We start from the raw sequence: 12442 nt of genomic DNA, 5'->3' as shown, positions 1-12442 counted from the left end.
GAATATGGCGAATGGAGACCAATGTTTAAAACATACCCAGTGTTTTCTCATGTTGATCATTTCCTCTTTTTTGGCCTGATAGTTTTTCTTTTTTTTCCTGGAGGATTTTCAAATTATGATGTGTGATGGTGGATGATGTAGTTCAATGAAAGGTCATGACATTTTTGATATTGGGCTAATCCCATACTGCTTTTTATTGTATTGTATGATATTATCTCATAACAGAAAATTGGGTGTTATTAAATTAATTTTACTTGTGAGTCCCAATGACATGAGCTGTATATCGTCTTCATATTTAAGGTTTGGTACATATATTTTAGGTTTTAAGGTGAAAGTTACACATGAGAACTTTTTTTACTGCCATTAAAACTTCTCATTGCATGTCATTGCAATGTTGTATAGTGTATATATTGTGAACCAAGGACTATGGCGGGCATTGTTATTTGCTGTAAACACTAGATGAAAATCCATCATATCTGTGAGATCAAGAGGTGTTCACCAGAAAGTATCACATCCTTCAACACAGTATTGAAATTCCTTCCATTTCCTGCACCTCAGTGCCGATAATTGTTGAAAAAAATGAGGTCAAAATGGTTAAGACATCACTTTTACCGGGTTGTGGACACAACTTGAATGAATTATTCAAATTCCAGGGTCAGATGGAATCTCCCATTTTATTCAACAACACCAAGCAAGTTATCTCTTGACAGCACGTTAAATGCACTGCTTTACAAGCTGGAACCGGACATAATGAAGCACGCGAGTCCAATTCCCGGTATAAGCATTAGTAAATGACCTTGAGGGGCACCAAGAATCAAATAAAAGCAAATCCAAGCCTTTTAGTTTAGCACAAACGACTGTACGTAGTGAAAGATTTCAAAAGAAGACCTAGGCTCATTGAGCATGCAGCGAGGGATACCCTGGTTTCATTATGGAACCTTTTTTGTCAACACCAAAGCCTATTATACCATCTTGCTCAAAAGGTAGTGAGATGTCAAGGTTTTTTTTAATAGCCAACATGGTACAAATGTCCAAAGTGTCTATTAAATAGAGAGATTATTTGTATTCAATGAGAAGAATGAGATAATATAGCACCTTTCATACGTACAACTAAGGCCAGTAAAGTACCGATTATTTATCCAGTAAATGTTTTAACACAATTTACGCTTATATGGATTTGGGCGGTACATACTTTCTACATTATTCAATGGGCAGGAGCCACAATGCGCCAAGAATCCTGAGATTTCTGCAGAAATACATGTAGATGTAGCCACAATTTTCTTCATACAACATAATACGTAAAAAGCGGCGAATGTCAGTTAACCAAGTCTCTGTGGAGATCACTGCTAAAAATTAGAATGTGATCTTTGTGCCAGCATTAAAAAACAGCAAATGAAGTCGTCACAAATTAACCATTACGTTTCTGTTTTACATGGCAAAGTGTATGACAGTTAAAAGTATTTTGACGTCCCACCAAGCAATATAAGACACCAGCAGAAGATGCATGATTCCAGAAAAGCTTCAACTGATCCTCAAATTCTTTTGTGTAGGTCACAAGTAAAGATGGCCTTATGATCTGGCACCATGCCCCCAAATGTCCTAACCCTTGTTTAGGCTATGACGAGGTTATACAGAGCCTCAGATCTCATAGAGCTGGAGTGTTGGCTCAACGTCAATCAGCGTAATGTTAGCTGACACACTGGTGAGGGTGGTGACAGGGCAAGGTTATGTGTCACTGTATGCTTGGGGCCTGCATGAAGACCACCACTGCCAGGGTTCTGTCTCATGTGAGTGGGTTGGGGGTGCATGGTTACCCTTGGGTGGGTTGGAATTCAAATTAATGTTCACCACTACTGCGCTGCACCTATCAGCAAATTTGCATTCAACCGTCCTCTGGTGGAAAGGCATTCCAGCAGCCTCAAACACACCGTTGCTGACATGCCATCATAATGTGTATTTGCTGCCATCACAGAGAAAATTCAGTGATAAATTACACGGTATAGGCAGGTTTAAATTTATAAAAATGCAAATAATCATACACCAATCCCTTTATATTATTTTTTGGGGAATGTTTCATTTAATTTGGACTGTCATTTAATCCTAAATTTAGCATGAGGTTGTTACATTCAAAGATCTGTTGTTGACAATGATCTTGAGCTGTGTAACTTTCAATGTTTCGTCAAATATGATGGATAGCTGCATCGGTTTGCCCAGAGATGTAAATCACATTCACCTGGCGGGTCGACATTTAATCAATAAACATCTGAACTGTTGCCGTGACCTATACCCAGAAGAGTTTCATTATACTGACGTGTGTGGAAGCCCTGTGGATTCTCCAAGATAAAGCTAAGATCACCCGCTGTTGATGTCAACATTCGTCACGCTCTAGTTTTTGCAAGACAAATAAATAATCAAATTTTCCTGACAGAGTACCATGACAGTGGGAAACAAGGATATTGCCAACAATTCATTACACAACTAAGCACATTTTTATACATCGTTATTATATATTTTACTCAATGATCCCTCAGTCGAAAGGAAAAACCTAAAGATTTCTTTATCCTTAGGGTGAGAGTGAACTTGACAGGGTTTTTTTTCTGATGGTTAGGTTGTGGGACTGCATTCACAAAACAGTGTGCTGAGCTATTGTGAGATTCGGGGATGTGGGGGGGTCGGGGTGTGGGCTGGGGGGGTCAGCAATAAGTTCATAGATGCGGCAACCATGAATCTTTCACCTCCATAAATATTTCAACATTTGCTTTGAATCATTTAAAGAAAAGGCCCACTCTGTTGTTAGCAGGGCAACATGTTCAAGCAGTATAGGCATATTTTTACCCACCTCCCACCCCACTTCTCTCCATCCCTTGACTCTCTCTCTCTCTCTCTCTCTCCCTTTACTCTTTCACTTGCTCTGACAGTTGGACAAGCTGCTCAGTGGCCCTGAAATCTAGCACATTATACCGCTTTGTTGCTCATCATTCATGTTACACGCCGCATCTGAATGCAATGAAAATGATACGATGATCTGCCCCTCTAAGGCAACATTAGCTTTATGAACAGTAATGCTATGGCCGAGGGCAAGACTCCATTTTCTAAAATGTTCCTTTTTAAGTAAGTGATTTCATTGTTGTTGTTTTTTTGTTTTTTGTTTTTTTATAATATACCTATACAAAATAAGTGTTTCCATGAGGTTACAATGATCACCAAATGCAGATGCAGATCAATATCCATGTATTTTTGTTTAAATTGGGAAATTGAGCATTTGGACTCAATACCCGATGAGTGGTGACAGTCTACTGTGTCTGGTGTCAACTGGAGGTCATCAGTGCTTTCCAGTTGAGTGGCTATGCATATGTAGAGAGTAACACTAGAATATGCATGACTGCTATTAGCATTGCTTAGCTTTGTTTCAAATTGAGACTTTGGGGAGATTAAACAGACAGGAGATAAAAAATACATTAAATCTATCGAATGCTTTAAAGCACATTCAAGCATGTGCACCGGCCCAAACAAGTCCTGTATGGATTTTCTTGATCCGCTTGTTACATGTTTTCACATTCGATAGAATAAAAACTGACCTTAATTTTATTTTCTGTAGGATCCAGTTTGTTTGTTTTTAAATAAAGATTTTTTGTGCAATCCAAAATGATTGCAAAGCAATATTTTCAAGAGTATATAGTACATATACGTGGCATCTAAAAGAAATAGCCCAAAAGTAACAATATGTAGCAACATCATTCAACATAATTCTTGTCATAAAATGTAATAGACATGTGCAGACACAAGAAACCAACAATTAGCTCTACTGCACTGCTGCCAAAGCACTTCAGTATGTGATAATCAGTAATGTCTGTATAAGTTAATCTTTCACAACTATTAAGAAAATGTATTCAACTATGCAAAGGACAGAAATTAACTGGTAAACTGGTATTGGTATATTCTGTTGGATCAGATCAAATTAAAGATTTGAATGACATGAAATCTATTGGGAATATGTTACATATTTAAAAAAATACTGTGATTCACAAAACACTATTTTGAAGTGACCCTCTGAGAGGTAAGCCATTAAATAAACAACACGCTACATGTTAAATTTTTGATCATCCTACCTTATTATAGGTGAGTGAGTTGTTCATATATTGTTTTTCTTCATTTTGTATTCTTAAAAGCTGTACCTGCAATGAGAATGTAAAAACAGTGAATAATGTTTCTTAAATGTCATTATCAAAATCATTTGTTTTAATCAAGCCAACATTCATTTCATCTCATCTAATTTTCTGAACCGCTTCATCCTCACTAGGGCCACGGGGGGTGCTGGAGCCAATCCCAGCTGACTTCAGGCCAGATGCGGGGAACACCCTGAATTGGTGGCCTGCCGATCGCAGGGCACAAGGAGACAAACAATCATTCACACTCACACTCATTCCTAGGGGCAATTTAAAGTGTCCAATCAACCTACCATGCATGTTTTTGGAATATGGGAGGAAACCGGAGTACCCGGAGCAAACCCACGCAGGCCTGGGAGAACATGCAAACTCCACACAGGTGGATCGACCTGGATTTCAACCCAGGTCCTCCACTTTGAGGACGACGCGCTAACCACTCAGCCGCCGAGCCGCCCTCACGCCAACATTCAAAACATTAAATTTGAAAGTGTGGTGCTATAATGCCTTAAAGTGTTCTAAAACTAACGTTTTGATTACCTGTAATTGATGTCAACCATTGGAAGGGTGCTGGGATTTTGCAAAATCAAGCCCAAGTGCAAAGAGTATTTTCATTGTCCTGCTGCGACCTCAGGTGGCCAAAGACTGCAACAACATGTAACGGGAAAAAAATGATCAGGCTAACACAGGGGTCGGGAACATATTTTCTTATGTTATTTCTTGAGAGCCATTCTCAGAATTGAAAAGTGAACATACATGAAGTTTTTTTTGTCATTTCACCACTTTTAAAGTATAAAAAGTCTCTGAATTCTTTTGACAACATTGTTATGCTGTGGCTAATAAATCAGTATCAATGAGATCATGCATCCAGAAGAGTAATAAAACACAAAATTATGATTAAAGTGGTGGTAGAGGTAGTATCAATGCCACAGTGACGCTCATATTAGTGCGTTCGGGACTCAGCTCTCTCACCAGTGATTTCCATATTTTACCTCACAGGTTAGTGGAGAGCCATATGCACCCATGGAAAGAGCCACATATGGCTCCCGAGCCATATGCAACCATGGAAAGAGCCACATATGGCTCTCGAGCCATAGGTTCCCTACCCCTGAGCTAACACCTGAGAACTGATTACAATGATGGGCACAGCATTTAAAGCACACGAATCATTCCAACGAGGATATTAATTTCATGAATAACATAAATTGGTTTGAAAATCGTATCAAATATTCAATTTTTCGACACTTTGTGGAATAAAAGTATATTGCATTTTAAATACATAATTTAAACTCAAACTGCCTCCTTTTCGCGTAAACCCATCAAATATTCTGAACTATTTATTGATCGATGCACCCTTGTCAAAATATTTATTATTTAATATTAAATATTTAAAAAGAAATGAAAGGATACATTCAATTCTAAGGAATATAAATGATTACACGCCACACAGATTCACCGATTGTGCAAATGAGAGCTTGGCCGCAGGTGGACACATATGTATACGTATGTTTATCCTCATCGCAGTCGATGTAGGGATTTTTCAAGCTATGGTGACAAAAAATAACAGTAAAATCCTTTTTTTTAAGTGGCTTACCATTTCCTGATTCGCCTCGCTTTGTGATTCCTATTGAGTGGTGAGCCTCGCTTTGTGTTTCCTATTGACTGGTAAACTTTTTACCACGTGCTTGAAAGACCATAGGTAAACACACGGTGGCAGTAGTGAGTCTCGGGCTCGTTGCGTCCTACTCCACAAACTATAGAAGAAGGCGGGCTTGCTGACGTCATTCCACCAAGTTGAAGTTAGCCCAAAGTAGAGTACGAGGGGCTGAAGAGAAATACAAACCTGGTGCCTTTTGTTCCGTTTTCCCTTTAAGGTAACTACATTGAAGCTGCGACAATGTGGAAGACTTAGTCGTTGTGTAAGAGGGAGCGGAATTCTTATCATCCACCTTGCAAAAGTGACACATGTAACTTCGGCTACGCGCCGTCGCTGCGTTTAGGAGACACATGTTGAGGAAGCATAATGCTAACAAAGCTAACAAACAGCAATATTGATTAACCAGGCTAACAAGAACCTGACAGGAGCGTCTGTCAGCCAGCTGCCATCAAAAAGAAATGCGTTGCTTCTTGTTGCATCCGTCCACCAAAATGAACATTTAAAATCATTTTAAATATCGAATTTCAATATGTGGTGCGTTTAGGCGGGTGGTAGTAATATCCACGTGATTTTATTTTCGTGGAAACAAGGCGGTGAAGCGGACGACTTGTTCAAAGCAGGTTACCATGGAAACAGCCTGCTCGGTCTTTTTTAACCACATTTAAACTTGTGAAATAAGTATTTTCCTTCATCTAATCATATCATAGATGCACGCATTACATGATAAAAGTATTCCTTAAAAAAACTAAAATGTGATGTTACCATTTTCAGAGTGCTCGAAAGCTATAGCTAACTAAATTGTTATTTTGTATTGTTTATAGTGTTTGAGACGAGACATGTTTAACTATTAACATTGACAATTTAGTTGGCCAAGGGTAGATAGTCATTCTTACTTCAATGTGGTTAATATTCATATTTCTAAAATGTCTTCAGCCTTTATTCTTTAACATAATGTGTTTTGGCTTCTTAATGGAATTGTTTCCAGGCTGGCGTTAAAAGATGTGGCGCGTGGAGCATGCGCCGCACGCGTTCCAAGCGCCGGTGGACGTCCACGCCAGTGCAGACGGCCAGGTGTATATGTTCAAGAGGAAAGCCAACGGGATGGCCGTATCGTCGGATGACGAGGAGGAGCTCGGTCTGCTGGAAATGACACCTCGGGCGCTCCAAGAGACGGAGCAGGACAGGATGTCTAATTTCCACTTGCTGGAACGGCATGTACTGGATGGCGACAATCTCAATAAGTTGGCGTTGCAATACGGATGTAAGGTGGGAACAATGACACTTAAGCACAGACTCAGCTTTACAAGGCACCCACCAGGCTTACTGTTAATAACCTCACATTTTGAGTCACTTTCATATATCAAGCGTGCCATTTAGTAGCATTTTTTTTTATTTCTTTTGAGTGTCAATTCAGTCATAAATATAAAGGCTACATCCCTCTTTCTTTAAACAGGTTGCAGACATAAAGCGAGTGAACAACCTCATACAGGAGCAGGATTTATTTGCACTAAAATGCATCAAAATTCCGGTTCCCAAGCACAGTTTTTTAATGGAATCAATCGCAGACACGAGTGGATCTTTAGAGGAAACACCAGTCAAGGCACAGCCGCATGGCAAACAAGTTATGGACTTCCTCATTGAGGTGGACAACGACACAGAGAAGCTGATTCCTCCCACAGATGACTGCGACGTGGAACTGTTGGACATTGGACCCAAAGGGTCCGTCCTCAAAGGACAGAAGGGACAAGGAGCGGACTGGGGCATCCAATGGTGGAACGCTGTGGTGGCCATGCTGCTTATTGGGATTGTCTTGCCCTTATTTTATGTCATTTACTTCAAAACCAAACACGCCGGTGGGATCACGCCAGCAGGTGACGCAGTCACATCCTCCTTGATCACGTCCAACAACTCCGTTACCAACAACTTTGGTACCGGTGGACCTGAGCCGGGATAGATCACGTCGACTGGATTGCACTCTGCCGAATGTATTGAAATGTGCAATACTGGCCTCATCTAATGTTGGAATCGGCCCTTGAATCGTTGGCTGCCATTGCCGGCGAAAGATGTCCAGTCATATCAAATTTGTCAACAAAAACTAAAGTTTTTCTAGTTTTTCTAGTTTTATTGTAAATTGTGAAGTGGTTTTTAGATCACCCATACTAAATTATCACAGCCAAATCAAAACACATGACCAGCTGCAGTGTTCCCTCTCATTTTTTTCAGAATACTGTTCTTAAATCAGTCATTACAAACCCTTTCAAAAACCTTAACCTTGAAAAAAATGCTTTACATATCATTTGCAAGTACAGTACTGTGGCGAATGCACTTCCACTAAATTCCCTTACATGCAAAACTGTAACTCAAGTGTCACATTGACCTCTCTCTCCTTTTGAACAAACTACGCTACTTTCTAATTTCAGCGTGGCATTGGCAGCATCCTAGCGCAGTTGCGAACGAGCACAAAAACTGCAAATAGTTTTTTATCAAATTGGTGGACAGTGAACTGCAAATATGAAAGGAATACTGCAGCAAGGCCAGTTTTCCCAAACACATTTGTGTTTATCAGGTTTGAATTAAACTGCTGTATTGTGTGTTTTTCAAGCTAATTAGCAGGAGGTTATGCTAATGTGTAAGTGTCAAGAGTCCTGATTCTAATTCAGTTTTCCGATTGCCGGGCTTTTTTTAAATTTACGTTGCTGTGACTCACATCTCAATTGCTTCACAGCCATGTAGTATAAATCTAGCCATGTTGCTTGTGCTTAGTGGACTTGAATGGCATGCCAAACGTTTGAACTGTATCACAAAAGCACAACATAGTGCAATAATGTAAGTTTGACATGTTTCTGCATTTTGGTTTGTAACTTGAAGCAAAGCGTACATAATGTGTGGAATGACAACGCGGGATGCCTTAAACCTTTAATGTTAAGTTTGACTTAATGTTCTGAAATGTGCATTTTTCAGACATTGTAAGACTGCAGGGAATTTGGATAATATTTTAACAAAATTAGCCTTAAACACAGATGTGGCTTAAATATTTTGTGGGATATTTTCAAGATGTTAAGTAAACATTGAAACTGTGACTGATGAGTTTATTTTTATGTGAAAATATTTAAGTACTTGCTAAAAGCTCACTTGGACAATTCCTTTTCACTTTTAAACATGTTAACCAATTAGGAAATAATTTATCTGACTCAAACACACTAAAGGAAAATAAATCAAAGTGTTTATGATATATATTTTTACTCATTTGACTGTCAAAATGGATTGGACTTTGAGCACTATCAAAGGCAGCCAAGAAGTAAACTGGTTTACTAACATACGTTTAATTTTACTCTTTCATATTCCATACATTGATCACCAGCACTCGGACGACATCTTCAACTGTAAGTCCGATATGTGAATTTGTTGCAAGTGTAGTAAATATCTACTTTACAAAAGTGGGTAGACTTCTCAACTGTTTTACCACAGAATGCTAACATGAGCACGTCACTTCAGGTACTAAAACGTGACCAGACAAGCCCGGTTACACTTAGAAATTGGGAAAAATCTCACCCACTCCAGTTTTTTTTTTTTGCCTTGATGGGTTCCAGTTCATGACGTTCAGGTCTGCACAGTAGTAAAACTCAATTTAGTGCCCGGTCTGTGCCCCTGCGGCTCAGGGAATATACTTCGGAAGGTCAGATTGATGCGAGGCCCACGGTCGTGGTACTCCTTGGCCACCTGATGCTGAGTAGCGCAGACAGAGACAATATCAACACAGACTTACATGATCAGGGTTAATAAGAACCCCTCCACTGGTTTAATATTTTAAGAGTGGGTTAATTCTTTGGTTTGGAAACCAAACATTAGTATTACTGAGGTGACAAATTCAGACAAGCGGCTGTCTTGTTTCTGATATTCATAAATAAAAGCATACTAACGTATGCTGCAGAGATGCATTAAAATGGCTTTTATTAATGCCAATAACTCTAACATAAAAGCACAGCGATCAACACATATATATATATATATATATATATATATATATATATATATATATATATATATATATATATATATATATATGTATATATATATATATATAGAGTTTAATATTGTTACACATTTAGAATGAGCATTACTATTCCTAATAAGCAAATATATTGATTAATATTGTAAGCACTTTTGTAATAATGATTTATATTCCTAAATAAGCATTGCAAACACATTTATAATAATGATTACTCCAACATATGTGAACTTAGTGTGTTTGTGGGCGCCTACCTGCCAATCATCTTGCATGGCACCTTCCATCAGAAGCAGCGTTCCATGACCCAGAGGAACCTTAATATGCTCCATGTAGGTGTAGTCACCATTTTCCTCCTATGGCAAAGAGATGACCATCGCATACATAGCTAAGGGAAATTTAGAGTGTTTAACAAGCCTACGATGCATATTTTGGAACGTGGGAGGAAACCAGAGTATCCAAAGAAAAATGCAAATTCCACAAAGGAAGTGTTTTAGTAGTGTGCGCCCGTGCACGTGTCCTACCGGTGGCGGTTTTTTGCGGAGGCTGAACACTCGGTTGTCCCCTAGGGTGAGCGAAGCGATGACGGGCTGGTGGCCCAACGAGGCCTCGTCATCGCTGTGCCAGCCGATGCTGTCGTGTCCATCTCGGTACAGGTTACAGAGCAGCGAGTTGAAGCGGTCGTCTCCTCCGCCGCTCGCCTCAGCGACCGCTCGGCGAAGGCTCAGCAGCAACGGATGCCACTAAATGGTACAGAGAGCATGACAGTCAGAGTTCAGTCTGTACGACTACCTTGACATACCCATTTCATTTCATTTGAACCGTGATCAAGTTTGTAACTCATGCCAACCCATTTGAAAACTTTCCAACACATGTTTGAAATGAGAAGTGGACTTGGCTTTGTCAGGCAAAGTATGAGATGTTAAAAGACCTCTGTATTGGCAGCCAGAGTGGAACGAGCGTATGTGTAGGGTAACTCTCCAAACCAGCAGGTCAACCTTGGTTCCGAGTACGCCTCACCTAATGGAAAGGGGAAAACACACAAATAGCATGAGCTTGTGGTTACATTTTATCATCGACTGTACCAACCTTGTCTAAAATTGGTCTTTTGTGACCAGGGGAGTTCTGCCAGCAGCTTACTGAACATCCAGTCGGCCTCCTGGGTTGGAAGAAAGCCTGGTAGCAGCCGGAGTCTGAGCACACAATACAACCGCACATAATATGTTTACAGTAGTAAAATTGACTTACACAGCACCATTGATGGTAGCAGACGTCCAACCCATTTTGACTGGGAAGCCTAGGAAGGATCTTTTGCTGCCAGCCCTTCCCAGTTTTAATGGACTGGACGTCCTATTTCCGATTTTTTTTTATTCACCTGGAAATCCCTGAAGGCCCATGGCTGATCTCATAATAACCTGCCTGGCTGTGGAATACAAAATATTAATAATTTAACATTTAGTAGTGTGGCAGATTCAAAAAAATAAAGATCCATTCGATTCCAATATGGTACTTACTCAATAACTTTCTCTGGGGGAACCTCTCTAATTTTCTGAGAAGAGGAATATAGTAATGTATTTTCAGTAAATGTGACATTGTAAGAATAGATATTGTTGGATTGTTTTTTCGATGTAGCAAGGGACCTTAACGGGCTGCTGGAACTCAAATTGGTCAGGTGTCGTCTTTGGATGAACTCCCCATGATGCTACAGCTGGATTGGCACTTTGGCTTTGGGGACCTACAACGTGAATAGAAACAAAGCACATGATTTGGACGTCTAGGGCCGTCAACGTGCCACGCGCTACCTGCTGGCCTCGGTTGTTTGGGCAGCTGTTTGGCCCAGGAGCCCTGCACCCTGGCACGCTGGCGTTTATCCGACATCACGCCTGTGCAAAAATGGAGAAAATAAAGATAATACATTTTTGTTTGTCATGTGCACGCACGTGAAATTGTGGTTCTTTTCTCAAGTGTGGTTTGTCAATAAAGAATATACTATAGATAATGTATTAAAACTATTTTTCTAACAACGAGTTACATCCGAGTTCAGTTCCTTTAATACGTCGCTCTGCCACAAAACGATCAAAAACCATGTATTAATCCGTACATAATCTCTAAATGTTTTTAATTAAAAAGTGATGTACAATTACTGGTAAAAAGACTCACCTGGAGACACAAAACATCGTAGAACTGCGAAGAACGGAGATAATGTTGGTTACATTACATGAGGATGGACCGCCATGACAGTTGTGTGTTTCACCAAAATAAAAACAACGTGCAATAAAGATGTAGAAGAAAGGTTCCTCTTCAGATTTTACCTCATCTTTTGTGAGACTTTCACCTCGAACATAGTTAATTGGTTGTATTTTGATTTACGTTTCTTTTGTAAAGTATATCCGCACTTAAAATCATTGATGTTTACAAACATTACACGAAGCACGCTTTCCTTTTTAGCAGTTAAAAATGCATTCAAATTCTTCGTGCATTTAATCTAATGGAAATCTATTAGTATTTATACATATATATTCAGTGGCGGGCCGTCAGGGCCTTCAAGGCCTTCTCTGCTGGCCTAAGAAATATCTGAATCATATTATATTTTGTCCATCAATACGTACTTATTAT

At 39.6% G+C, this 12442-nt stretch overlaps 2 protein-coding genes and 1 long non-coding RNA gene across 8 annotated transcripts in view; 1 reads left to right on the top strand and 2 right to left on the bottom strand.

Annotated features, from left to right (window-relative positions):
- Nucleotides 1-5908, bottom strand: part of LOC144071559 (uncharacterized) — a 139006-nt gene extending 133098 nt beyond the window's left edge. For all 6 annotated transcript variants that reach the window (XR_013299664.1, XR_013299666.1, XR_013299668.1 and 3 more), the window contains exons 1-3: nt 5758-5908; nt 4704-4808; nt 4110-4175 (exon numbers count right to left, since the gene is read on the bottom strand). This is a non-coding gene — a long non-coding RNA (uncharacterized LOC144071559). The remainder of the gene's footprint in view (nt 1-4109; nt 4176-4703; nt 4809-5757) is intronic.
- On the top strand, nt 5701-8900 carry lysmd4 (LysM, putative peptidoglycan-binding, domain containing 4). The gene is made up of 3 exons (XM_077596775.1): nt 5701-6037; nt 6806-7086; nt 7274-8900. Exons 2-3 carry the CDS (start codon nt 6820-6822, stop codon nt 7772-7774), a joined length of 768 nt encoding a protein of 255 aa, XP_077452901.1. The 5' UTR covers nt 5701-6037; nt 6806-6819; the 3' UTR covers nt 7775-8900.
- Nucleotides 8901-9119: 219 nt separating this feature from the next.
- alkbh3 (alkB homolog 3, alpha-ketoglutarate dependent dioxygenase) lies at nt 9120-12131 on the bottom strand. Its single transcript, XM_077596774.1, has 10 exons — nt 11987-12131; nt 11629-11709; nt 11467-11561; nt 11341-11375; nt 11202-11249; nt 10916-11019; nt 10758-10846; nt 10351-10569; nt 10084-10182; nt 9120-9546 (listed from the first exon to the last, which is right to left on the bottom strand). The coding sequence occupies exons 2-10, from the start codon at nt 11702-11704 to the stop codon at nt 9421-9423; spliced, it is 891 nt and encodes a 296-aa protein (XP_077452900.1). The 5' UTR covers nt 11705-11709; nt 11987-12131; the 3' UTR covers nt 9120-9420.
- Between the last annotated feature and the right edge of the window lie 311 nt (nt 12132-12442).

The sequence above is a fragment of the Stigmatopora argus genome, chromosome 3 (assembly GCF_051989625.1).
Source record: "Stigmatopora argus isolate UIUO_Sarg chromosome 3, RoL_Sarg_1.0, whole genome shotgun sequence".
In the NCBI taxonomy this organism is placed as follows: domain Eukaryota; kingdom Metazoa; phylum Chordata; class Actinopteri; order Syngnathiformes; family Syngnathidae; genus Stigmatopora; species Stigmatopora argus.
This window is presented reverse-complemented; position numbering and strand designations above follow the sequence as displayed.

Bases quoted from the DNA above. Each gene is read 5' to 3' on its own strand.
- alkbh3 (XM_077596774.1), bottom strand. From the start codon at position 11,704: ATGTCGGATAAACGCCAGCGTGCCAGGGTGCAGGGCTCCTGGGCCAAA. The intron at 11,562-11,628 runs GTAGCGCGTGGC...TTCACGTTGTAG, and splicing joins CAAACAACCGAGGCCAGCAG to GTCCCCAAAGCCAAAGTGCC. The intron at 11,376-11,466 runs GTCCCTTGCTAC...TCCTCTTCTCAG, and splicing joins AGTTCCAGCAGCCCGTTAAG to AAAATTAGAGAGGTTCCCCC.
- lysmd4 (XM_077596775.1), top strand. From the start codon at position 6,820: ATGTGGCGCGTGGAGCATGCGCCGCACGCGTTCCAAGCGCCGGTGGAC. The intron at 7,087-7,273 runs GTGGGAACAATG...TTCTTTAAACAG, and splicing joins CGTTGCAATACGGATGTAAG to GTTGCAGACATAAAGCGAGT.